Source organism: Monocercomonoides exilis (genome assembly GCF_001643675.1).
Source record: "Monocercomonoides exilis strain PA203 chromosome Unknown scaffold35-1074681, whole genome shotgun sequence".
Classification (NCBI taxonomy): domain Eukaryota; phylum Preaxostyla; order Oxymonadida; family Polymastigidae; genus Monocercomonoides; species Monocercomonoides exilis.
The window spans coordinates 792,261-818,136 of record NW_027150580.1 but is presented as its reverse complement, the minus strand read 5'-3'; the positions used below and the strand labels follow the sequence as shown (position 1 = coordinate 818,136).

Sequence of the window (25,876 nt, the reverse complement as noted above, 5' to 3'; positions counted from 1 at the left end):
ATGCTTTGTTATTTTTCAGAACTGTTGAGAACAAAGCGTATTGAATTTTGTTTTGTTGTTAGCGAAGGTTCTCTTCTTGTTGAGAGAGAGAGAAAAGAATTAGTTTTTATTTTTTTAATTAATTTTTCCTTTCCAATTGAATAATTCATTTGCTTCTTGTTGAAGCCATTTCACTTCACCAAATTGTTGTGGGTTCTGTGCAAAATCTTTTGTTGAGGAGTTTTGAATTTTTCTTCAAACACTTAAAGCCTTTTAAAAGCCATATTTGTGAACCAAGACAAAAAACTTTCTTTTTGAAAACAATAATTCATCGATAAAGAGGAATTTCCAATTAAAATTTGCTCACAACTGAAAGAGAAATTTGTGAAAATATGATAAGTTGAAAAATAAGAAAGTTGGTGAGATGAAAAAAGTAAAGCTTTTCATTTGATTAATCATTTACAAAATAGTCTGCAACATCCAACGATAATTCATAAAAAGAATTGTCGTTGAGAAAATCAAATCTTTCATAAAAGCTAATGATGATATCTTCATATCCTTCTTCTTCCAACTTTTCAAATGTTTTCCTTTTTGTTGCCTTTCTTTTCGTTTCTTCCATTTTGCAATCCTCCTCTTCTTTCAATTTCTCTGAAACATTCATTAAGAACAGCAAGCCATCATACGCAATTTCGTCATTCAATGTTGGCCTCTGTATCTCCTCAAAAACAGCATCAATAGCTCTTCCTTTCAGCAAGTCTTCAACTTTCACATTTCTGCTATTCACAGTATAACTTAATGATTTTATGCACTGGCTGACAATGTCTCTGTAATTATCCTTTGCTGCTCGAAATGCCTGCACAATGCTGTTGACAAGTCCAGCATTTCCTTCATTCCACATTTTGCAATAGAGAAAATATAACTCCAAGGTTCGTATCCATCTCAATATAACAAGCTCTTCTTTCGTATCTTTTCTTTCTTCTTCTTTTTTCTTCTTCCAATCCACACATTTCACCAGCTCTTCCATTTCTCTTCTCGCCTCTCTCACAAAATGCAATTCATTCACGATGACTTCTTCCAAAATTTCATCGTTAAACAATCTGTTAGTCAAAAAACCCCAAGCAGACTGATTGGCAAGTTGAGTCAGATTCTGATGTTTCTGATGATATTTCATAATCTCTTTAATTTCATTCAAGAAAATTTCTTTTTTTATTTTCTAATCAAAAAATAAGAAAAACAACATCATCAAAAATGAAGCAGAAATGTTCAAACATTAAATACACCAATATTGCTCAGCGCAAGCAGAGCCACTTCCACTTCTTTTTGAACTCCCTCACTTACCTCTTTCTTCAAAGCAACTTTCAGAATACAAGATACACAAATTTCAGTTACTGTTTCTGGAAGGTTATAGTATCTGTAATTTAAAGAAAGGAAACATTCACACAAATCAGACAAAAGCATTTTGTTCGTTTCTCCTTTCTTCTTTTCTTCATCAATAATCATCTTCTCAAATCTTTTCCTCAACGAAGATTCTCCAAATTTTAGATCCCACGCACCTTTCAGCACTTCGCAATATCCAACATGCTTCAACAATAATAATGCATTTTCCATTGTCATTTTCTTTTTTTCAATCATTTGATGTATTTTATCAAGCAGTTCTGTCTTAAAAATGGATTCAAATTCTTCTTTGTTCATTCTATCAACAATTTCATTCATTTCAAGGATTCTAACTTTCTGTCCAATTTCATCGCAAACTTCAATCCCAAAAAACAATTCTGTTATTAGAAAATAGTTTAATCAGAATAAGCCAGAATTCAAATGCAACAATGAATGCATACTTGTGAACTTTTTTGTGTTGTCTGTCTCCTATGTACAGATTTTTTTATTAAAAATCGAATGAAGAAAGCAAGGTCATTTTGCCATTCATATCGAATTTGCATATGTTTGGATAGAAGAAATGGATGTTGAATAAAATCTGAAAAAGACCATAGAAAAATATGTGTAAATACTGTTTTTTCCTGCATTGACATTTTTAACTAAATAATATGAAGGTTTATAACGCTTAATATTTTTTAGATTGTTGTTATGGATTCTATGATCGCAAAGTATTATTTATACTGGAATCGGAATTGACAAAATATGAGGGAGATGTATGAACATTTCCTATTTATTTATTTTTTTGTTTAAACCTGTCTGACCTGACAAATCATTACCTGCTTGTCGGTCACTAAAAAAAAAAAAAACCAACAACAACAACAACAATAATAATAACAAATTGAAGAAGAAGAAGAAGACGAAGAAGAAGAAGAAGAAGAAGAAGAAGAAGAAGAAGAAGAAGAAGAAGAAGAGGAAGGAGAAGCAGGAGAAGAAAGAGAAATTGCATTTGAAATAGAGTTTGAGGAAGAAAGCTGAGAATCATTTGCGTGTGTGGAAGATGAAGAATGCAAGTGAGAAGAAGGTTGTGATGTGGTGGAGGAATTCAAAGGAGAGGTAGGAGAGGAAGGAGAGGAAAGAGATATAACAGAGACGGATGTGAAAGTGTTTGCTTCAGAAGATGATTTAGAGGAAGGTGAAGATGAAGAACTGTTTGAAATGTTCAGAGAAGAGAAGGAAGAAATAGAAGAAGATGAAGAAGAAGAAAGAGAAGAAGAAGTTGATGATGATGATGAAGTGGGAAATGAAGAAGAAGTGAATGAAGTTGATGAACTTGCAGACGCAAATGTTGAGAAAGTGAATGGTGTTTCGATAATTTGCTGCTGAATCCTTTTTCGATTTTTGATTTCAGGCAGAAAATCTGAGCAAAGCGTGGTTAGAATCGTTACAGGCCTATTCTTCTCTTTTGTTGTTTTCATCTTTTCTTTTGCTCCTCTTTCTTTCTGAGCCTTTCTAATGTCTTTGTCAAATCCATCTTCTTCTTCCTCTTCCTCCTCTTCTTCTTCATTTTTCTCATTATCTATGCATTTATCTGTCAGATACAACGATCCCTTTTCATCTTTATCACACACAAACTCATTTGCACTCCTCTTCTCATCCTTCTTCCCTTCCTTCCCCTCCTTCTCCCCACCCACACGAATCCCCTGGCTAGCCACATACGCTGCATAGTTCAGAAGGATGCTCTGTGGCTCAAACACATCCCTCGTCGCTGACACGCTGCTGCTTGCAAACACACCTGCATTGCCCAATCTGCTCTTCCAGAGAATCGCACGAGGGATCGGCACAGTTACAAGCGGTGGAAGCGAGAAGGAAGAAATAGAAGAAGAAGAAGAAATTGAAGGAGATGAATGTCTGAGAATCTTCGGTGGGGATCCAACAAAAATAGAAGGGGCATATAATTGGGAGTGTGGAAAGGAAGGAAAAAAGATTGGTTGCAATTGTCGAGGAAGATATGATGCGTTGAGTGTGCAGCTGGGCAGATGAGAGTGTGCTGTAGAACGAGAAAATTTTCTGATGATGTTCATTTCTCTTCCTCTGTCCCTCCTCCCTTCTGTTGCTGCCTGTGCAAGTTTTGTGTCGAAAGCATCAATTTGCGATGTGCAAAACTCGTCTTTCTGTTTCGTCTTCGTCTTCGCTTTTGGCTCTTCCTGCTGTCTTCCTTTCCTCTCCTCTGCACTCAATTTGCTTCTGAAATCCACCTTCTTTGCCTCTTCCATTTGAACTTGAACTTCTCTCTCTTCGCTTCTTGGCGGTGTCATAAAGCGAGCGGATGAACGCAATGTGCCTTGAAGCTCCTTCCCTCTTCCACCGCCATTTCTCATTCGATGCCCATTCGCCTCATTCACGCTGTTCAGCACAGCCGGAGCGCGGAAGCCGCACGAAGTGCTGTAGCAGAGCGGAATGCTCTGTTATGGAAGAGGAAAGTAGTTTAGATGCACGTTCAGCAATCCCACAGAAGGCATCGACAATGATGATGATGTAAAGAGCAGGAAAAGCGAACGATGTAATTTTTGGCTCGCACGGCAGCTCTGTAGAATTGAATAATTAAAATACATTTGTTGGTCTATTCTTTGATTCAACTTGAAATGTGTGGAATGCAACACAGATGAAGCAGAAGAAGTTGAGAGGAGAAGGAAGAAGAGGAAGAAGTCGAAAAAAACGAATATTTGTGGTGACTGAAATGTGAAATCAGTCAACTATCATTTCTGAAATAGATGATGAGGGCTCTTTGTTTGATGTCGTTGATTGGCCAAAACGTCTCACTTGATGAATAAACTTCAGATTGTTCGAACAATTCAATCACAAAATTTGAGACGAACAGATTGTGGAAATCAATAAAGCTGAATATTTCCAAAGTCAATTCACTAACTTTTTGTAATTGCTCTGCCTTTCCCCTCAAAAATAGAAAATGATGATTCTTCTCTTATTCTTTTCCTTTCCATTCCCCTCTTCCATTCAGCTCACAAAAACCTCAGAAAATATTAATTCCCTCCTTTTCTTCATCTTCCCCATTCTCTGCCAAAAAATCTTTTCTTCTAAAAAAACACCCTTTTCCATTTGAACACTTCAGAATATTCTTCTTCTTGCACACTTTTGCCCTCTTTTCCTTTTTTCCAAATCCATTTCTCCAATCAACAATAAGCATTCCTTCATCATCACCAGTTACTTCTCTATATATTTACTACATTTTCCCCTCCGAATTTCCACACACTCTTCCCCATCCCTCTGTCTCAGAATTTCTTCCATTCAAAAATCATTCTTGAAATATAAACATTCAAAAAAGCATCCAACTCCCACCCCCTGCCACAAAAAATATTCTTCCATCTCCTCTCTGCCCCATATCCCTCATGTGCCTGGTGTTGATGAGATAAACGAGTTATTCTTCTTTTGGTGGTTGAGAATATTATTAAAGGAGATGATCATGCCAAAAACAAAAAAAACACCTCTGGACAGGCATCACAATGTGTACGGGCTGAGATGACCCTTCTGTAAGATACACTATGTATTTTGTGGAGATGCATTCCATGCTGTATTCCATTCTGAGACAGAAATGAAGAGATTGATTTATTTTTGGAATGATGATGGCTGTGGAAATGAGGCTGTTTGGCAAAATGCAGTCGAAGGGAAGTTTGGCCTTTATTTGTTTTTCTTTATATGAATATTTGCTTATTAATTGTTTTTGCGTTGTTTTCAGGGCAGGAGGTGGAAATGAATGAAAATGAATGAAAGCTTTATATCTCATTATGTAAGGTGATCATAAAGTTGGGATAGCGAATTCATATGGAAAGTGTGCATGACGAAGGAATTTGGAAGGAAATTGGAGATGATAATTTCAGACGAAAAACAAGGATATTTTTCAATGATGAGAATGGAATTGAGCAGAAAACGTAAATATTACATTTTTCAAAAGAGCAAGAAATCGACTTATTTGATGGAGAAATGACTGATGGAAAGGATGATTTGCGAATCAGATGATGAAACACTTGAAAACGGAAGAAATAATGAATTTTTATTGGAGGAAAACAGATACCAACTGAATAAAATATAGTTATTGACTTGAGCATTGGTTCTGAAGGTTTGATATTGTTATTAATTTTGAAGTAATTATTATTATTTTGTTTTAAGAATGCTGAAAGAACGAAAGATGAGATGGCTTTGAAGAAGAAAAAATACAGACAGATGAAATGCGAGATATTTCGAAGATGCCTGGAATCGAGCTTTGACAAAGAATTATTTTTGAGGTAAGAAGATTTGAGTGAAAGAGGGGAAGTTAAAGGAGAAAAGATGGAATGAAAAAGGGATCACTCAATATTTCTTATTTTTTTGTTGGGGAGGGGGGATGATTGAGCTGAATGTTTGATGGATTTGGAGGATCTTATTTGGCAGAAAAAGATGCAAAAATTAAAGAAGAAAGAAGGAAAAGATTAATTCTGCGAAAATTTTTGTTTTTGTTTATTAACATTCGCCTTCACATTTTTCAACAACCAATCATCTCGTGCAATTCATGCATCATCATCTTCTTCTTCCAATGTATCGATATCATTTCATATCGCACAATTTCTTCTTCTTCTTCTTCTTCTTCTTCTTCATTCACGCCATCTGATTGAATTTCTTCATATTTTGCGTTTTCACAAGAGATAAAGATCAAAATGAAATGGAAACAAGGAAATATTTTGATAAAGGAAAAAATAATAAATAAAAATAAGAAAAAGAAAAAGAAAGATATTCTTGACCAAGGGTTCATGCTGGATGGAAATGAGATTGAGAAGATTGAAGATAATTTTGGAAGAAAGAAAGAAAGAAAGAAGAAGACTTGCTATTGGAGAAGAATAACTGAAAGGGAGCAAAAGAGAAGAAGGAATGAGACACTCTTTGTGGGATGGTTGGCACACTCGGCCTTCATCCGAATGGGATGCAGCATCGATTTTGTCAGGTGAAGCAACAGATTGGAGAATATCATTTATCATTGCCCACGCAAATGGTGGAAATGGAGATATTTTATGAAGGAAAAGAAAGAGTCAGCATAATTGTTGTTGAATGGAAAAAGAAAGGAAACTCAACAATTTCAGCTGATGCCAAGGAGCACCAAAGCAGCTGAGAAGACAAAGGGAGAAAAAAGCGAATAAGAATTGCATGTTCAGCTGAACCGACAGGAAAACGTTGTGAAAATTCATCTTTCGAAGATTTTACATGCATCAGCATCATTCCATCTGATAGTGCGCCAGTCGCAACAGAAATGTTTCAATGGTCAATGAATGTTTCATTCTACACACACAAAATATTTTTTCTGACAATACTGACAATTTTGGTGATGCTTGTTTTGCCGAGCATTCTGCTGGAAATACTGCTGACTTCTTCTCATATGGCTCAACTTCACCACAAGTCACTCCAACAAAGAGAGGAATTTTATTCACAATATTTGCTCAACTTCTTCTTCATGTTTTTGATTCAGCAACATTTTTAAGTTATTTTTTGGATTCGTCATCATCTTCTTCCTTCTTCTGGATGTGGAATGAGCGAAAACTGAGATAATCTGCACAAATTACATTCCTTTTGAGCATTGCTCGAAAAGACATCGCTTTTGGAGATTCTTTTATTGGAAAACATTTCTGACCTTCGCATCAACACAGATGAATGAAACAAGGAGAAGATGGCAAAAGAATAAAAAAGTTACGAAGAGAAGACAAGAAAGTCAGTCCAACCGAAAAGAGAGACAAGTCACTTTCACAGAAATGGATTTGGCACTTTCTTTTCAATGAGTGTATTTTTGGAGAATTATTATCATGTTCTGACAGAACAACTATTTTATTCGCAATTCAATTTGTGGGATGTTTGAAGCAGAAGGCAGACATTGAATATCAAATGGTATTTGTTTCATTGGAATCTTCTTCTTCTTCTTCATAAGCAATTCAATCAATACTCTCACTCACTGATTTATTCTTCAAGATTTCATCTATCTGCCAATTCTGCTGATGATTTCTTGTTCATTGTCCTTCTCTTATGCAGCTCATCTCTTTCGGACAAAATCATCATTGTTCATCTTCTTCTTCACACCATTTTCCAAAAACGCATTTTGTTTAAAAATCTTCACAACAAACTGTCAACTAACACGAAACACTTCACATTTGATATTTCTTCGTTCTTCTTATTCTTCTATCATCATCAAAAAAAGCACGAGAGTTTCAAACAGAATTTCTTCTTCTTCTTCTTCATTTTGAATGATAATGAAAACAGAATTATTGGAGAATGGAAGAGAAAAGGCAAAGGAAGACTTTTCCATTGAACATATCAACTATTTGCATCAAAGCTGTGAATTCATTCGCTAAGTCTTTTCAATTCATTTTCAGCAAGCCAAAGTAAAAAGTTTAATATATGAATGAATGCTTTGTATTTGTTTTCGGCTTGAGAGAAAAGGTGGGTTTGGAAGAATAGATTTTTGGACTATTTCATGAATTGAAGAAAAATGGAAAAGAAAAGAAGAGAGAAAGGAAAAGAATAATTTTGAGCGAAGATTGAGAGAGATCAGTTAAGGAAAGAGAATAAGGATAGAAAATGATTGATGAATGAAGAAATATTTATTTATGTGGAAACAAAGCAGATGAAGGGAAAATACAATTGGAGCAGAACTTTTGGATTATATTGTGAGAAAAGAATGTGAGTGAAGTATCTTCTCGTCCTCAGTCAACAAGAAAATGCAGATAAAAACAGAAAAAGAAAGAAAAAGGAAGAGAAAGAGATGGAATTTGATTGAGCATTGAAGAATTGCATTTTGAGATGAAATGGATGAAACAAGTGCTCTCTTAAAAAAAAAAAGAAGAAACAAAAGGAATGAAGAGAAAGGCAAAGAATGAAAACAATGAAGAAGAAGAAAAGAATTTGGAGAAAAGAGTATTCATATCTGATTGAAAGTTGAAACGAAAATGAGAAGATGAGATGGTTCTCGTCATGACAATTTTCTTATTTCGTTGTTCACATTCTGAATTAAAGAATTGCATGTTGGCTCTTTGCAACATTTTCAGTTGTTTTCGACTCCATCACCCTGACCTCCAAAAGAAAGACACTTCAATCACCTTGAAGAATGATGAAGTTGAAACAGTTGTAACAAAGTTAGTGATTTTTGCACAAAATGTGAGAAGGTTATTATTGGAGTGAGAAAGAATGAGGAGGTGAGGAGTGTGAGGGAAGTGTATTAGAGGAGGGAAATGAAACCGTTGAGAGCGTATTCGATGGTGGAACATGGGGTCTGTTGTGGTCTGCCAGAGGCGTCAGCATCAGTTCCATTGTTGGCAACAATTTTGTTCTGGGCTATAAGAGTGAGACAGCCATTGCACACATCGCTATCAGCTTGTTCATTATTCCAGATTCTTTGAGTTGGGGTTGTTTATCCCCAATTCTCGAATAGGGATTGAGCGATACAACTTCTATCGAAAAATGCGCTATTTCCTCTTCAATTTGCTCCTTGTAACCAAGGAAGAAACAGAAAGTGTATCCATTTTTTTTTCATTTTCGTGAGTGACGAATTATATAAGAGATAATATGATATCGCCAAATTTTTTTCTAAATTAAATGAGCCCAAAAAATAAGGTGAAATGTTAATGGCCATCTTATTGTTCTGCAAATTGACACATTCCTTGTCTGAAAAAAATTTCATTATTTTATATTTTTGAATCATTTTTGAACAACATTAACAGAAAAGTATTTTCTCGAAGACAATTCTACACTGAAGAAGTTAAAAAATCTCTAAATAAGAATAAAAAAAGGTGGCTTTTTTTAAATTCTGATCGAATATGTTTGATTTTATATTTGCTGCCACGAAAAAGCATTGAAAGAACGAAATGATTTGCATCAATTTGGTGAGATATATTTGAAAATTAAAAGCAGGAAAATAACTCATTTGTAATTTCAAAACAGCGACTAACTTCAAACAAAAAGCATCTCCCCCTCATTCCATGATATTTGGTGCTTAACCTGTTTTATGAGAACTCGTAAATTTTTGTGCCCGAAACCTTTTTGGGGCCAGTCGGTTTCTTAATTTTATCTAATCTGAGCACTTTCACACACAATCTTGCAGAATGCAAAGTCATCTGTAATAAGAAGTTTGATCAACATATATATGAAAATCAAATAGTTAATAAAAAAATATAAAATGCAAAGATAATGTTATTGAAAAATAAATATAATAGAAAGAAAGAAAGAAAATAATAAATAAAATGAAAATAAAATTATTGAAATATGATACAAACAAGTCAAATGGATTTGGTGACTGGCAAACAAAGCAGTCTTCAAAAATTATAACTTTTATTTTTCATACCTGAAATTGCACACATTTTGGCAGCTTTGTTATAGCAACAGCTTGCTTTTTCCGATTAACAAAAAATGATGCAGTTTTCTTCTTTGTGTTAACTTCGCAAGCGACTTGTGCTCCATCTCGATTCCAAGCGTCAACGTAAGTTGATGTTTGGCCAAAGCCACGGAGACACAATATTTGCCCTTCTGAATTAATTCCGATTGGAGGCCCTCGAGAACTTTTGAACGCCGGCGCCGACCCAAACGTAGAAATAGTCGAAGTCGAGCCCCAGCCTGGAGAAGGGGAAAATGGGTTTGTAGCTTGATGACTCGTTGACTCACTTTTTGACTTCTTTGGCTTCAGCGAAGAATCGCGCTTCTTGATGGCATTCTTCATGTTGCTCTCGCGCAATTGAAGTGTGGCAAAACCTCGGTACGACGGATTGGCCTCTTCCACAAGCAGATCCACACGCCAAATGCCTTTGTTGAATGGATTGCCCAAACAAACAGGTACAGAAAACGATCTATTCACACGAATACGGCGCTCCTTCTGAAACAACTGAATATTTGCGTCAAACGACGAATTATACCCAGCTGTCTCTTCAGGGAGAAAATGAAGTGGCCCTCTCATTTCTTACAATGAATAACGAACAACAAAATATTTCAAAATAAATAAATAAATGAATAAATGAATAAAAAAATACATAATACGTAAAATAGCAAAATCTTTTATTTAAATAAAGAATGCAAACTTCCCTTCACTGGCTTTTTGTTTTCTTTATATCCTTCTTTTCCTTTTCCTCCATCTGACGACGACGATGATGATGAATCAGCGCCACTTTCATCAGAACCACTTTCATCAGAGCCACTTTCATCTTCAGACGCCTCTGAGTCATCTGATCCCTCATCGCTGTCAGAGTCACTGTCAGAGTCGCTGTCGCTCTTGCTTTTCTTTTCTTGTTTTCTCTCTTTCTTTTTCCCTTTTTTATCTTCTTCTTTTTGCAATTTCTCTTCATCTTCAATCATCCTGGCTGATGTTCCGATAAAAGGGCTCGACTCATCAGAGGGATTAAATGGAGGAATCAACAAATGACCCCCAAATGAAGAAGACGAAAATCCAGGCGCAGGAAATCCTGGTGGAGCCATGCTTGGCACAGAAAGTGAAGGCTCGTCAGAAACTGGTAAAGCTAAAGAGATTCCAGAGGAAAAAGGACCAGCTGCGGAAAGTCCAGTTGACAACATTGGCCCAGGCCCTTGCATCGCACTTCCAAACGAAGGCGGGAACTTCGAAGGGCCACCAAAAGTCCCCGAACTCTCCGTTGGTGGTAATGACGACATGAATGGCTTTGGAGCAGCTTTGTCAGTGCTTGAAGAGCTTGCTGTTTTCGAAGAAAATGCTGATGGAACAGAAAATTTCCCATTTGCTTGACTCGATGTTCTTGCCTTCCCAAAAGCAAAAGCTGCCCCACCTTTTTTCTTTGGCAAACCGCTTGAAGCTAAAAAATAACAACAACAACAACAAAGCAATAAAAGATTTTGACATTTTATTATTTGAAATTGTTTTTGAAAATTTGATAACAAGCCATATTCAGCGATAACTTCTTCAGCGATTGTGGATGCGTCTCCTTCGCTCATTCCATATTCTTCCTTCAGAATACCCTCGATTTCTTCTTTCATCGTTCCACGCACAATTCCACAGAGAAGATTAGCTGTTTCTTTCATTAATTCAAACAGCTCATCTTTCTTTTCTTCGCTTACTCCACTAACATGCACGCCTAATTCACTTAATGTTTTATCCCTTGATAGCTTACGATTTTTCCCCAAACTCAAAATGCTCATCATATGATTCTTTTTCTTTTGAAAAGATCATAACCATTTATCATTTGTTGACTTTGTTTATTATTATTTTTAACGGTTATGATCATTTTCACTTTATTTATTGAATAAATAAACATAAATTTCTCATTTGAGTTCATCAAAAATTAAAAATTTGTGAATGAGGAATAATATTTTGATTATTTTATCCAACTTTTTTTATTTTTGATTGTGAACAATGTTTATTAACAATGAAAAAGTCAAATACTTGATGTTTTGATGAGATGGAATCTTGTTGAAGGAAAAATAAAGCAAAAACAACAAATGACAAATGATGAGCTCTATTTTTTGAAATTGTGAAATCATTATTGATTTTTGGTTAACCTTCTTCTGCAATTATTTGATTTAGATAATAAAAAATAAAAATGAAAAAATGTGTTATAATACAATAAACATTTTTCAGCTTTATCACATATCTCTTGCATGCGGTGAACAATCAATGAATTTCGTTCTCATTTATGTTTTTCTTTTATTTGTTTGCAATATATTTATATTTTTTTTCACTGAATTTCAAAAAGAATTGACCATTCAAATAAATGAATCAATTGAAAAAAAAGTTCACAGGAATCAGAAAAGAATTATTATTTCGATTTAACTATCAAATCATGAACAATTTTGGAATTTTTCACAAGAAAATGTTTCGAATTCGCAAATTTCTGAAGACTTATTCAACATGTTTTGCACACAATCCACAAATGTGTATTTATCAAGAAATCAGAAAAAAAAAGGAATAAAACGTGATTGAAAATGCAAATTAATAAATAATAAAAATTATTCCAGAAAGTTCAAATGCGAATTCAATATATTTGTTCAAAACTTCTGAAACGAAAAATTGAAAGCATTCGAAATAATTGTCAGTTTTAAGAAATTGTCAGAAAAAGAAACAGTCTAAGAAAAATTACAAATGCTCATGATGTGAATATTTCAACATATTCATTTGAACAAAAACATTTAGCTTCAACAAGAAAGAATTTTAAAAAACAGATCTTTTTCATTTACTTTTGAAAATCGAGTAAAAAGATTCATTCTGATACAAACAGTAGCAGTCGCCGTAATAACGAAAAAAATAAAAAAAAAAAAATGAAATGTCTTTTCTATCAAACAAACAAACAAACAAACAATAAAAATACTCCAAAGACTTATCAAAGAATTCGAAAGTGCATTCAAAAAAACAAAAAAACAAAAAAAAAAAAAAATTAAAAACACAAAATGATCATTTGAAAATATTTCTATACCATCAAAAATGATGCTTCTTTCGAAACTTCGAAAGCCTTCTTCTCAAAAAAAAATTCGCTCTGTTGACAAGTTCTGCTCCCTACCTTCTTGCAGCAACACCCGAATCAGCAAGAGGAGGCGGAGGAGGAAGTGAGGTATGCGGCTGTGCAGGCTGTGTCGGGGGAGGAGGAGGAAGTGAATACAACGGCGAAGATGCTGGCGGCATGTGAGGAGGAGGTGGTGGATGGGATGAAATGGGTGCAGACTCAGACTTAAAAAGCCAGTTGGAAGCATTGGCATTGGAAGAAGAAGGCGGAGTATGAGAAGGAAGAGAAGGAGAAGGGGAAGAAGGAGAAGAGGCAATCGCAGAAGAAGATTGCATGGGAGGGTACGGGTTTGGAGGAGGGCGCTGAGGTGGAGAAGGAGAAGGAGAAGGAGCAGCTGTAGATGAAAGAGACGAAGGTGTCGACGATGACGATGAAGGCTGGTCTGCTTTTGAAGGACTTGAAGAACTGACAGTCAGACTTTGAGAAACAAATGCTCGTTCTCTTTCTCTTTCTTTTTCTTTCTCGAGCAGCTCTGCTCTTTTCACCTCTCTCTTTCTTTCTCTCTCTTTCTCCTGCTCTTCAAATCTCGATTTCAGTCCGTACTCTTTCCTCACCCGCTGCACGAATTCCAACGGAAGCGAAAGAGGAAGCTGGCCATTCGTCTGTTTAGCCATCTTCAGCAAATGCATCGCAATCACAAACTCATCAAACGACAGCTTTTCGTCCTTATCTGTGTCTGCCAGGCGCCACAGCTCCCGCAAAAATCTCGAATCCACCCCGCTCTTCGCAAACACAGGCTTCAGCTGCTCGCCAGTCAGAAACAGATCCCAAAGAGGATCATGTTTGTTTGCAGAGGGCGGATGAGATGCAGCTGACGCGTCGTTCTGCTGCCCGCCCTCTCCAAAAGTGACGTAGCAATGCGAAAGATTCACTCCTCCTGTTGTCAAAAACAGCTTCTTGTATTTTTCTGCCTCTTTTGGCGTCACCTGCCATATCTCGCCATACTTCGCTTCCAACTCAAATGGATTGATGTATGAGTCAGCAACAGATGGCTGCAGCAACTGCAGATGCTGCGGAAGCGTTTCAGTCAGCGCCTTTGAGAAAGAAAATCGACACAAAGTGATATTGTCAAATTTTGGTTTTAGTTAAATAAAAAATAAAATAATATAAAATAAAATACAAGAAAATTGAAATTTGAATTTAAGAATAAAACAGCTGAACAACAAAATAAATGGAGCAATGCATAGAAACCTGATTGACTGCTTCGAACATTTTGATTGGAATCTTTCGGAATTTGTCAAAATCCAAATGCTGAAGACGCATCCTCATTGCATCAACTGGAGGAAAATCACCAATGGAAAAACCATATTGCAACGAAAGGCGAGTGTAAATTGAGGGCAGATTTGCGATTAACTGCACATGCCAAAACAAACATATTTCACCCATCATTAAAACAACAAACACGATTCGATTTACAATAAATATAATCAAAATTTCAAAGTTTAAACTTTACAATGAAACAAAAACAAAATTCCTAAACCTCAGCCTTCTTCTTCTCTTTCCCGAAGAATGTCATCTCTTCCTTCAGATAAGTTGTGAGTGCAGCGATTGCCCTCGACAGCTTCGTTCTCTTCACAACCTCGTTCACTTTGCGCTGTGCTGCCACACGAGGCAGCCCGCCAAGCTCCTTCAGAAGATCGTCCATCTCTCTGTGGAACAAGTTCTCCAGCTCGACCGTCTTCAGCGGCTGGTTCCAAAAAGACCCGATGTACACACGCACATTCTCGGGGGTCATAAACACACGCGACAGAGACCAGAGCAAAGCACCGTAGACTCTCATCAGATTCTGAGTGGAGAGAGTGTCTGCTTTGTTCAAAATCACGCGGATCTTGTCCTCATTGCCCCGCAGCCCGTTGATCACATCTCGGAACTCATCGGAGATGTCCAGCTTGTTGGCATCAAACAGAAGCAATATGAGATCGCAACGCACAGCAAACCACTCAACCACCGAACGAAAGTTATATGCGCGCCCAACCCTCTCCCTTTCCCCACTCAAAACACCAGGTGTGTCAATGAGGGTAATTGACTTCAAAAAATCAGAGTTGCAAGTAGACACATTGAATCTTGTTAAAAACGCTGAACCAAATCGATCAAGTTGCTGAAAAGGAAACGATGAATGCATTGATGCCGTGTTTCTGAACAGAAAGAAAATGAGAAAACATAAAAAATTTTGAACATACCCAGGAATAATATTATCTTCTTCTCCGTAATAAACAGCCACAAATTTATCTGTTGTTGGTTCAGGACTATGAATGATTCAAAATTTCAAAATTTTTGCAAACAAAAAAATTAAATTGAATAAAAATAAAAATACCCAATCATCATTCCAGGATAACTCCTTCCTAAGAGATATTCTATAAACGATGTCTGAATTCGGAAAATGCTTTGAAAAAGTTTTTTATAACAGTTTTCAATACCTTTCCAACAGAGTACTGACCTGAAAACAAAAGAAAATTTCAATGTTTAACCAGATTACAAAGAAAAACGATTTCAAACCTATGAGCATAACCATTGGATTTGCATCAAAATCACTGTCCCTCAATGGATGACTGCAAAAAATATTTTCATTTTTTAACTTCAAATCTTAAATCAAAACGTTTGAACCTGTGAAACATGTGAAATTGACATGACTCTTCCAATGGAACTATTTTTTCGCGATAAAGACGCTTTAACCCTTCAACAACATCGTTGTGAGCGTCAATTTTTTCTGATAATGTGACAGGGCCTCTACAAATCGTTAATTATATTGGAATTAATTTGAAAAAAATAAAGATATTGTCTAGTTTTATATAAATCTCCTGAAAACAAACGACATCTATTTTTTCAAAAGATTTCCAATAATTATCTGACTGGTTATAAAAAGGGTTAGATCGCTTTCAAAAATAACAAGCATAACTTTGAATTTCATTGTGAGTTAATTTAAACATTTTACTAACGCATTGATAAACTTGAAACGAATAAAAATGAACAAAACTTTGTTTTTCACATTCATCGACTTTTCTGAAAACTTATTTTCATTGTGTTTTATTACAAAGCAGTGAAAAGAGTTTGACAGAATTTGAAAGAAAAACATTTAGAATCGAAAATTTATCAATTGACGTAATGCGATATTCCTTTTTCTTTTATTTAATAATTGTTTTGTTTTCAGCTGTTCATTTGACAATTATGAAATTATTGATTCAAATTCAAAAATGCTTTACATCCCCATCGAAAAGAATTTTATCAAAGAACTCAATGATAACAAAAATGTACTTTTGAGACGATTTGTTTTTTTGAAATTTCTTATCTAATCAGGAAAAAAATAGAGGTTAAAGAAAATTTTTGTGTTTAATGAATTGGCAGCAAAAGTGGCTATTCATAAAATTATGGTGACGAAATTCAACAAGCAAATATTAAATTAGCACACATATGTGAATAAATGAGAAAAAGTAATTGTAGATAATGAAGGATGTGATTGTGTTTGGGAATGAAGAATTGATTAAATGTTTATCGCAAAATTGCATTTCTGTCACTTTGCAATTCGTAAGAGAAATGAACTTTTTAGCATTTATATGAAGGAAGACAAATTTGAACAAAAAACATTCAACTGAACGCTGTGCCCCTATTTATTTCCAGAAATCACAATTTGATTCTAATTGAATTGTGATTTCGTTTCTTTTCTTTAAAATCGTTTGTTTTGAACAAAGAAACAAGGAAACATTCTCACCTGCGAAGTTCATGAATAATTTTAATCATAAATGCATCTGCACGTTTGCACTATCAGTTAGTTTCAAAAGTATTCAGATTGGATGAGTTTTCGTAACCATTCAAAAAATACAATTCACAATTCAACCTTGCAATTTTAACAATCAGTCATCTTGAGAAATCTTCTTGAAAGTTGAAATTATGAATGAGAAAATGATAATACAATTATTATGGATTTGCATTTCCTTCAATTTGAAGTTACAGAATTTGAAGAATCAAAACTGAAGTCAACCGAAGAACAGTTGAAAAGAAATGAAGATTGATGGTTTTTTCTTGCATATGAGACAAATCAGAATGTACATTTCGTTCCGAACTTTCGATGAATTTATAAGCTAAGATTACTGAAAATTAATTTTATTCGCTGTTTGTTTGCGCATAACAACTTGAGATAATTGTTCGGATTCGATAGTAGTCATGAGTTCATCGTTGAGTATTGAAAAACGTTAAAGAGATTTCTTCAAATAATTTGAAGTGAAGCAAATGACTTTCTAAGGAAATAGACAAAAATCAGAACTTCGAAAATCAAAAAGGAAAGTTTTCTTCATTGTTAGAAAGACAAACATTTTATATGTTTGAAATACATCCAACAATAAAGATGAAGCTGAAAAGAATATAATAAGAAGAACAATTATTTCTATTGGAAATAAACAGTGATTTAAGTTGTTGGCTGTTGAAAAATGTTCATTTTTGATAGAAAAATGTTTATCAAGCATCGAGTGAAATTTTAAATTTAAAGAAGAGATAATGCTGAAATAAGTATAAGACTGCTATTTCAATGGAAATGTTTGTACAAAAATGGATAATATGACATTTAAACATCTAACATGAACATTTTTTAGATTGATATTTATTCTTTGAAATTGTTTTTGGGTCTGAATAAATTGCAAAAAAATGGTTATCACTCCTTAATTATATATGATAATCACTGCACCGTATTTCTTGATTCTGTTTGATATGTTATATTAAATGCTGATTGATATATTTTTTTTTCACACACAATAAAAAGGATATTCATTTCTTTCGCAAACAATAAATTCAAACTGATTTGATATCCTTGGAAAATACAATATAAGTTTCAAAAAATATTTATTTCAAAAGTGAAAAGAAATTGCAATTAATATAATAGATTTATTTTTTTGAGGAATTTTGAATATGGATTTTTATGATTGTAAACTTTTCTCAAAAAAAACAGCAATAGTAATAATTGATAGCTATTGAAATGAAAAAATTCTCAATTTGATAATATGATTCGTTTCAAGAAAATAATTCTCAAATCATTTATCTTCTCACACATAACAAAAATTTCTGGATTTTGGATGATCATAAAGTATATACTACATATTTCATTTTTGTGTGATAAAAAAGATCAAATGATCGGTTTATAATATTGTATATATATATAGGCCGTTTTTAATATGTGGTGTAAATAATTGTTTATAAAACATGACTGGAAAAGAAAAGAGTTCTAAAAGCGTTCCTGTGAGAAAATACATCATTGAAGCAATTGCAGCCTTGAAGGAGAGAACTGGAAGCAGCAACGTTGCCATTGGAAACCAGATTCTTAAGGAGCACGAAGACATTGAAGTTGTTTTTCTTGCTAACCAATTGAAAATTCAACTCAGACAAATGGTAGCTGCTGGCATTTTGAAGAAGCATAAAATGTCTTATCTGCTGACAGAAAAAGGAAAGATCGCTCTGAAGCCAAAGGCAAAGAAAGCAAAGAAGACTGTTAAAAAGGCAAAAGGAGAAAAGAAGCCAAAGAAACAATCAAAGAAGGCTAAGAAGGAAACAAAGAAGACAAAGTCAAGCGGACAAAAGTCAAAGAAGGCAAAAAGCTCAAAGAAATCTTCAAAGCCAAAAGCTAACAAAAAGAAAGCAACAAAATCCAAGCCAAAGGCAAAGAAGGCAAAGGATACCAAAAAGAAGTCTTCAACTAAAAAGCATTGATCGTTCATTTTGACTTTGTTGCATTGATTTTTTGTTTTAACTTACTATTTTTCACACGTCATCCGTGTTTTTTGAACACGCTTTGTTCTTACATTCAGGCTTTTCATTATTTATTTGATCCAAATGAAAAACAGACTTTTATTTTCAGAAAACTTCAAAAAAAGTTTTAATTGAGATTTCAGAAATTGAATTTTCCTGGAAAGGAGCTTTGAGTAAAAAAAATAAAAAAAGAAAGATAAATTCTTCACTTCTCTTTTGTTTCATTATCCCATTTCAACTCCAACACATCCAACTGAAGAATATCAGCATCACAAGAAAGCAACCCTCCAATGTTTGGTTGAGTTCTTCCCATATCTCCATGAACAAATTCTTTCACATAAGTTCCTGCAGAAGTCTCCAAATGGAGAATGAAGTAATGTGGAGAAATAAAAAAGGTTTTCATTGAATGAATAACTTTTTCACGCTCAGCCAGGCTACGTCTGTGGAGAACACGAAGTGGAGTCAGCTGTTTCACCAAAACATCTTCTGTTGTGTCTATCAATTGTCTCTATTTCAACAAGCATACAATTCAAATCTTGAAACAACTTTAAATATTAACAAGCACACCAATCTTTCAGGTGTCTGTGGGGCCTCAGTCCACACAACTGCGGAGTAAACTTTTCTCTTTTGATTTTCTCCTTCCTTCAAGTGCTGAAATTCATCTCTGAAAAATAAAAGAAAAATAAGATAAAATATTCATCAGCAAAAAAATTCATCAATACTTTGAAACAATATGGAGATTTCTGATTTGGATTACGTCTTTTTTGTGATTAATCTCATCTTCAACACTTTTCAGTTCGTCTTGAGTGCGTAGAGGACATTTTGGATTGATCTTTGAATTAAAAAAAAAAATAAACATAAATAACCAAACAATTGAATAATGAAGAAAAAAGAGAGAAAAATTATCAAAGAATAAAGCAAAAAACGACTTCGAATAATTTTAATTATCGCAACCAAAAGAAATAACAAAAAACAGGAGAAAAGAAAATCTGAAAATTCATTTTCTCTTCAAAATAAACAAACCACTTCAATTACAAATGGTCTTCCATTTCCCAGCATCCTCACATCAACATCTTCTCTTCCGGCCGAATGGAACAGAGATTTTTCTCCCCTGAAAAGCTTGACAATATCCTCGCCTATCTCATCTTGCACACAAGATGCATACCGAGGCGCTTTGACTGCTGATTTGAGTGATTCCTGCTGAGAAGAAGGAGCCTCATTCAATGCAGCACTGTCATCTTTTTGGCTTTTTGTATCTTTTTCTTGAACTGCTTCAATTGTTACAGATGTGCAGCTATCTTTGATTGATTCTCTTTCATCAGAAGTCATTTTCTTAGTTGATTTATCATCTTCAAATTGATAAGAATTATCTTTCAATCCATCAACCTGGTTGTCTTTTGTTTCAGTACGTTCAACATCTTTCACACTGCAGAAAGACGAAGCACTGAGCGAATGAGGGGCAGATGGCAGTTTTTTGGCTGACACATCAACATCTTCCTGCTCTTCAACTGTCCATGGAGTCTGAGGTAAGATTCTGCTAAACTTTAAATAGTTTCCTCCAACAAGAACAGAGTCGTGCGTTACTCGAATCATAACAGAAGGCAATGCACTTTCAACTGACAGTATTGGTGGAGGGATATATGAGTGTCTGTTTTTTTATCAATTCAAAAATAAAAAAAGAAAAAAGAAAAAGTGTAAAAATGATAACGTTTGTCAGAAAAAAATAAAGAAGAAAGAAAGAAAGAAAGAAAGAAAGAAAGAAAGAAAGAAAAAATACAAATGGGTTGAAAAAAGAATACATCAGTTTTTCACCCAAAAAAAGAGTGCATACTCTTTCAACACTTCAACAGGTGGTTTTGTAAGAATTTCTTTTAATGTGTTGTTTGTTAGAAGCTGCTCATCCATTTTGGCATAAGCTTTGTTGTCAACATGGCTAAAAGATGAGACATTCAAATGAGAGCTGTCTTTTAAAGAAATATCATCTTCGTTTGTTATTTCATCCTTTTCTAAGGTTGATGATGGTCGTTTTGAGGATGTGCTCATCGGGTCTTTCTTCTGTTTCCCCTCTTCTGCAAGCAACATCATCTGCTTTGATTCGTCCTCATCTTTCTCACACAAGTCATTAGAGCAGCTCTCCTTCGGCTCATCTTTTGTTTCCTCGCTTCTTTTTTTCCTCTGCAAATATTCTTTTCTGCACTCCTCTTTTCTCTTCTGATTCTCCTCCGTTCTTTTCTTCCACATCTCTGCTCGACGCTGTCGATGCAACTGATGGCGCCTCTGCTGAAGAGCTGCTTCGCTAACAAGAAAATCGAATTCGTGCAAAAGAGGTGCATAAATGATTGCATTTTTCTTCGAGATGATTTGAGATGAATGTGATGAAATGGAAGTTGAAAGTGAAATTGGTGAAGTTGAGGATGAAGTTGACGTCGTTGATGATGGCATAGAAGAAGTTCCAGGACTTTCAACTGCAGATGTCACCTTTGGCTCAACAACGCTTGTGAAACAGTTTGAAAAATCAAAATTTACAGCAATGTGAAAAGGAGAAGAAGAATCGTGCTGCTTTTCTAATCCGCTTTCAATTGTATTTATAAACATGTTTCTTCCAACATCTCTAACATCTCCTGCAAATGTACTCCAATTTTCTTGGCCAAGAATACCAAGCAAATCACACAATTGCTTTCCAAATTTTTCTTTCAAGTAAATTGTCAAGCATAACTGTCTTAGAACGAATGTATTCGGAAGATAAAAACTAACCGAAAATGTTGGCCACTTTATAGATATAATAATGAAAAATGAACAACTCTTTAATTTTTAATGAAAAACATTTTCCTCAGACCTTATCATAACCTTCAATATCCCTTTTTAAAGAATGAAACAATTTCGGAAATACAACTTCTTTGGTCATTTGAGGTAAAATACCCAAGCAACACCTACATGCACCTAAAAGAAAAAATAACATTAAACATTTCAGCTGCTAGAAAATCAAATATCAACACAACGGTCATCTTTTCTGTCTTTTTGATCATTCACTCCGAAAGAAAGAAGTAAATCGTTAAATAACGTTCTCAATTCCTTTAATCAATTGGTTTATAAACGTTGTTCGAATTATTATTCACAAAAATACGCATACAGTGTTTTCTTTAAAAATAACTTCATTATCACGAATATTCAAAAAACATAAGGCACATCGGTCACAAAGTTGCAATTCCAATAATTCTAATAAATATTGTTTAACGAAAGCAATGTCACATGACTTAAAATTTTCATTTACTTTCGAAAACAACATAATTAAGAATTATTATTGATTCAAAAAATATTACGGTTGTGGTTGCTTCTGAAATATTAAGAATGATTCGTGTGAATGTACAGACTGTTAAACATTCAAGGTTTCAACAAAAAACGAAAAATATCGAGTGTTGTGGATTTGAATACCAGGTGACCATTATTTACTTTTCGAAAAAATGAATTCCAATAAACAGCTTCAGAGATATGATCGGCAGATACACACATTTGGGTAAGAATTAACTATATAGAAATTAATTTTTACAAAGATTTATTTCCTATTTGTTTTTGCTAAACTTTTTATAAATTCAGTTTGGATGCAATGCAAAAAATTTCTACAAGTTCTGTGCTTATATCTGGAATGAACGGAGTTGGAGTCGAAATTGGTTTGGGCATTTCCTTCTTTTCTTTTGTTTATAGAAATACTTTATTTTGAAATAAAAATTAGCAAAAAATGTAATTTTATCTGGAATTCATATTGTGGCTGTGCACGACACTTGCTTGACAAAAATTGAAGATCTTTCAACTCAATTTTACCTTACTGAAGCAGATATTGGAAAGAATAGAGCTGAACAATGCGTTAAAAAGCTTGCTGAACTTAATGAATATGTTCAAGTTGAATTAGTTACAAATGCTTTGACCGAAGAAACAATTTCAAAATACAAAGTTGTCGTTCTTTGCAATGCATCTGAATCAGAAATACAAAGAATTAGCGCAATATGCAGAAAGCATGAAATAAAATTTATGATCGCGGATATTTCGGGACTTTTCTCCAGAATATTCATTGATGTCGGATCAGAGCACAATGTTACAGATCAAACAGGAGAAAGAGTGAAAATGGTTGCAATAGAAGGAGTTTCAAATACCAACCCAGCTGTTGTATCTGTTGTTGATGGAGAAATACATGATTTTTCTGATGAAGATTTTGTTCAATTTTCACTTGTGGAAGGAATGACGGAAATAAACGATCTTCCGCCAGCAAAAGTGCAATTTGTTTCAAAGACAAAATTCAAGGTCGAAATTGACGCAACCAAATTTGGTGAATATGTGAAGAATGGATATGTGACAGAGGTGAAGATGCCAACGAAAGTTACACACAAGCCGTACGAGCAGCAGCAAAAGAAGCCAGAAATTGTCTACAACGGAGACATGATGCACGACAAGCGTAGTGAAACGATTCATTCATGCTTTTTTGCTTTAGACGAGTTTAGACAGAAGAACGGAGGAAGAGCACCAATTCCACACAGCGAAAAGGAAACAGAGGAATTTGTAAAGATTGCTTCGCACAAACACGAAGAAATATTTGGAAAAGAAGAAGAACAGGAGGCTTCTAACAAGGTTCCGTTTGACAAGGAGATTGCCACATTATTCGGAAGAGTTTGCGCTGGAAGTTGTGCGCCTGTTTCGTCTGCTGTTGGAGGCATTGTCGGACAGGAAGTGGTAAAAGCAGTGACAAACAAATTAATGCCCCTCACTCAGTGGCTGTATCTCGATCATTCACAGTGCTTAGACCCAGAGCATCTGCCAACTGAGGCCGATGCTGCACCAAGAGGATGCAGATACGACGGACAGATTGCCATTTTTGGCAATGAAATGCAGAAGAAGCTGGGAAATTTGAATTATTTCCTCGTTGGAGCAGGTGCAATAGGATGCGAAGCACTGAAAAATTACGCACTGATGGGTGTTGCATGCGGAGAAAAAGGATTAATTACAGTGACTGATATGGACAACATAGAAATCTCCAACTTGAGCAGACAGTTTCTGTTCAGGGCAAGAGACATTGGTCATCCAAAGTCTGAAAGAGCTGCTGTGGCTGTGAAGCTGATCAATCCGAACATCAAAATCAAAGCGCTCACAGAAAAAGTCGGCCTAGACACTGAAACAACATTCAACTCAGAATTCTGGGAGTCTCTTGATGGAGTTGCAAATGCCTTGGATAATGTGCCTTCAAGGCTGTACGTTGATGGGCAGTGTGTGAACTACCGCAAATCGCTTCTCGAATGCGGCACTTTGGGAACAAAAGGTAACACACAAACAGTTGTGCCTTATCTGACCGAAAATTACGGTGCATCGCCAGATCCACCAGAAAAGGATATTGCCATGTGCACAGTGAAGAATTTGCCATATTTGATTGAGCATACAATTGAGTTTATAAGAGGAATGTTTGTGGAGCTCTTTACAGAGCAGCCAGCAGATGCAGCGTCATACATACGAAATCCTTCTGCCTATTTGGAAAGATTGAGAATTAATCCATCCAACCGCCTATTTACAATCGAGAATCTGAACAAAAACTTATTAGCCGAAAGGCCGAAATGCTGGAAAGATTGCGTTGTCTGGGGAAGAATGCTGTTTGAGCAGATTTTCACCAACCAGATCAAACAACTCCTGTTCAACTTCCCAGCTGATGCCACAACAACTGGCGGAGAACTGTTCTGGTCTGGACACAAAAGAATGCCCACACCATTGACATTTGACAAGGCAAATCCGATGCACATTGAGTTTGTCGCTTCTGCTGCATTCATCCGAGCTCAGAACTATTCGATCACCGTGGAAGGCGCTGGAGAAGGAGGAGAGATGGACATGAAGGCTGTGGCTGAAATAGCAGCTGGTGTTGTTCCTCCTCCATTTGTGCCTCGCCAGGGAATATCAATCGATATGGACGGACAAGCTGGGAAATCATCTGCAGCACTTTCTGATGGCGCATCATCTTCAACAGAATCTTCGTTTGATGAAAGCAAAGTTGGTGCGATGGAAGTTGAGCCGTCGAGCGAAGAAGAGATGGAACAGTCGCTCAATAAGGAAAGAGAAAGCGAGGAAAAAGTGTTCCAGCAGATGGTGAATGATCTTCCATCAGGAAGTCAACTCAAAGCGATTTCTGTTCAGTCAATAGAGTTTGAGAAAGACGATGACACAAATCATCACATTGACTTTATCACCGCTGGAGCTAATCTCCGAGCCATCAACTATGGCATCCCAACAGCCGATCGCTCGCGAATCAAACAGATTTCTGGGAAGATCATTCCAGCAATAGCAACAACAACATCATTGATCTCGGGTCTCACTTGCTTTGATCTTCTTTCTCTTGCAAGAAAAGAGAAGAGCATTGACAACTACAGGAATTGGTTTGTGAATCTGGCAATCAACATATTCACATATTCGTCTCCGATCCGTGCAGCCAAGCTGTCAGCTGACTCAGCATTCACTGTGTGGGACAAAATCAATCTTGAATATGATCATGAGCCAACATTGAACGAAGTCATTGAGCGAGTGCAGAATGAGAAAAGATGGTCAGTCGATATGGTATGCTTTGGAACAGGAATATTGTTCATGCAGATGGCACCAGAAGCAAAGAAGAAGATGAGATTGTCTCAGAAATTGTCTGAATGCATAAAAGATGTTATTAACAAGGTGCTTGAGCCAGGAACATCAGAAGTTACTCTGATTTTGACTTGCTCAGATATGGATGATATTGAGAAGGATGTGGAGGTTCCTCCGATTGCTGTCAAGTTCCCAGCTACAAAGTAGATATGTGATATACACGTTAGTTACAAACATACCACCCATTTCATTGAACATTCACTACACTTTTTGGCAAGTTTAAAGAAAACTGTTTTTAGAAAATGATTATTAATTTTTGTATGTATTTTTTTGAATGCAAAATGCTGATTCATTAGATGTATTAGAATGAATTTATTTTCAAAGCATTCATTCAGAATTCACATTTTCCGTTTAAATACGAATTAAAACATTATGTGAAAAAAGATTTTTTGCAATTATTGTTTCAAACGAGTAATTCAAAGAGATATTTTCTGAATACATCACAAAAATTGCATCTCAGAAATTATTTTTTTGATTTAAGGTTTTTTATTTCGTGCAAGTGCATTAATCTTGAAAATTATCAATTTTACTAATCGCAAATAACCATAACAAATTTTTCAAAACATTCGGAGGTCATTATCCAAGTGAAGCTG

The 25,876-nt window shown here is 35.2% G+C and overlaps 6 protein-coding genes across 6 annotated transcripts; 2 read left to right on the top strand and 4 right to left on the bottom strand.

Moving 5' to 3' along the window:
* Positions 1-337: 337 nt before the first annotated feature.
* MONOS_2826 (uncharacterized protein) lies at positions 338-3,872 on the bottom strand (the record flags this gene model as incomplete). Its single annotated transcript, XM_067872779.1, has 5 exons — positions 338-1,192; positions 1,249-1,751; positions 2,166-2,203; positions 2,272-3,815; positions 3,864-3,872. The coding sequence occupies 5 exons, from the start codon at positions 3,870-3,872 to the stop codon at positions 431-433; spliced, it is 2,856 nt and encodes a 951-aa protein (XP_067723984.1). The 3' UTR covers positions 338-430.
* Positions 3,873-9,175: 5,303 nt separating this feature from the next.
* Positions 9,176-11,566, bottom strand: MONOS_2827 (uncharacterized protein). Its single transcript, XM_067872780.1, has 4 exons — positions 11,280-11,566; positions 10,449-11,192; positions 9,722-10,329; positions 9,176-9,494 (listed from the first exon to the last, which is right to left on the bottom strand). The coding sequence occupies exons 1-4, from the start codon at positions 11,536-11,538 to the stop codon at positions 9,384-9,386; spliced, it is 1,722 nt and encodes a 573-aa protein (XP_067723983.1). The 5' UTR covers positions 11,539-11,566; the 3' UTR covers positions 9,176-9,383.
* Positions 11,567-12,138: 572 nt separating this feature from the next.
* MONOS_2828 (putative EH-domain containing 4) lies at positions 12,139-15,750 on the bottom strand. The gene is made up of 9 exons (XM_067872781.1): positions 15,704-15,750; positions 15,498-15,620; positions 15,390-15,442; positions 15,311-15,330; positions 15,208-15,260; positions 15,074-15,139; positions 14,374-15,028; positions 14,085-14,246; positions 12,139-13,927 (listed from the first exon to the last, which is right to left on the bottom strand). The coding sequence occupies exons 1-9, from the start codon at positions 15,706-15,708 to the stop codon at positions 12,887-12,889; spliced, it is 2,178 nt and encodes a 725-aa protein (XP_067723982.1). The 5' UTR covers positions 15,709-15,750; the 3' UTR covers positions 12,139-12,886.
* A 2,309-nt stretch (positions 15,751-18,059) lies between these two features.
* Positions 18,060-18,681, top strand: MONOS_2829 (Linker histone H1 and H5 family protein). Its single transcript, XM_067872782.1, has one exon. The coding sequence runs from the start codon at positions 18,081-18,083 to the stop codon at positions 18,582-18,584; it is 504 nt and encodes a 167-aa protein (XP_067723981.1). The 5' UTR covers positions 18,060-18,080; the 3' UTR covers positions 18,585-18,681.
* A 117-nt stretch (positions 18,682-18,798) lies between these two features.
* On the bottom strand, positions 18,799-21,582 carry MONOS_2830 (putative tRNA pseudouridine; the record flags this gene model as incomplete). The annotated part of the gene is made up of 6 exons (XM_067872784.1): positions 18,799-19,131; positions 19,191-19,287; positions 19,346-19,455; positions 19,647-20,271; positions 20,455-21,392; positions 21,460-21,582. 6 exons carry the CDS (start codon positions 21,580-21,582, stop codon positions 18,829-18,831), a joined length of 2,196 nt encoding a protein of 731 aa, XP_067723980.1. The 3' UTR covers positions 18,799-18,828.
* A 486-nt stretch (positions 21,583-22,068) lies between these two features.
* Positions 22,069-25,529, top strand: MONOS_2831 (putative Ubiquitin-like modifier-activating enzyme 1 A (Uba1A)). The gene is made up of 3 exons (XM_067872785.1): positions 22,069-22,137; positions 22,218-22,291; positions 22,354-25,529. The coding sequence occupies exons 1-3, from the start codon at positions 22,085-22,087 to the stop codon at positions 25,428-25,430; spliced, it is 3,204 nt and encodes a 1,067-aa protein (XP_067723979.1). The 5' UTR covers positions 22,069-22,084; the 3' UTR covers positions 25,431-25,529.
* The last annotated feature ends 347 nt before the right edge of the window (positions 25,530-25,876 follow it).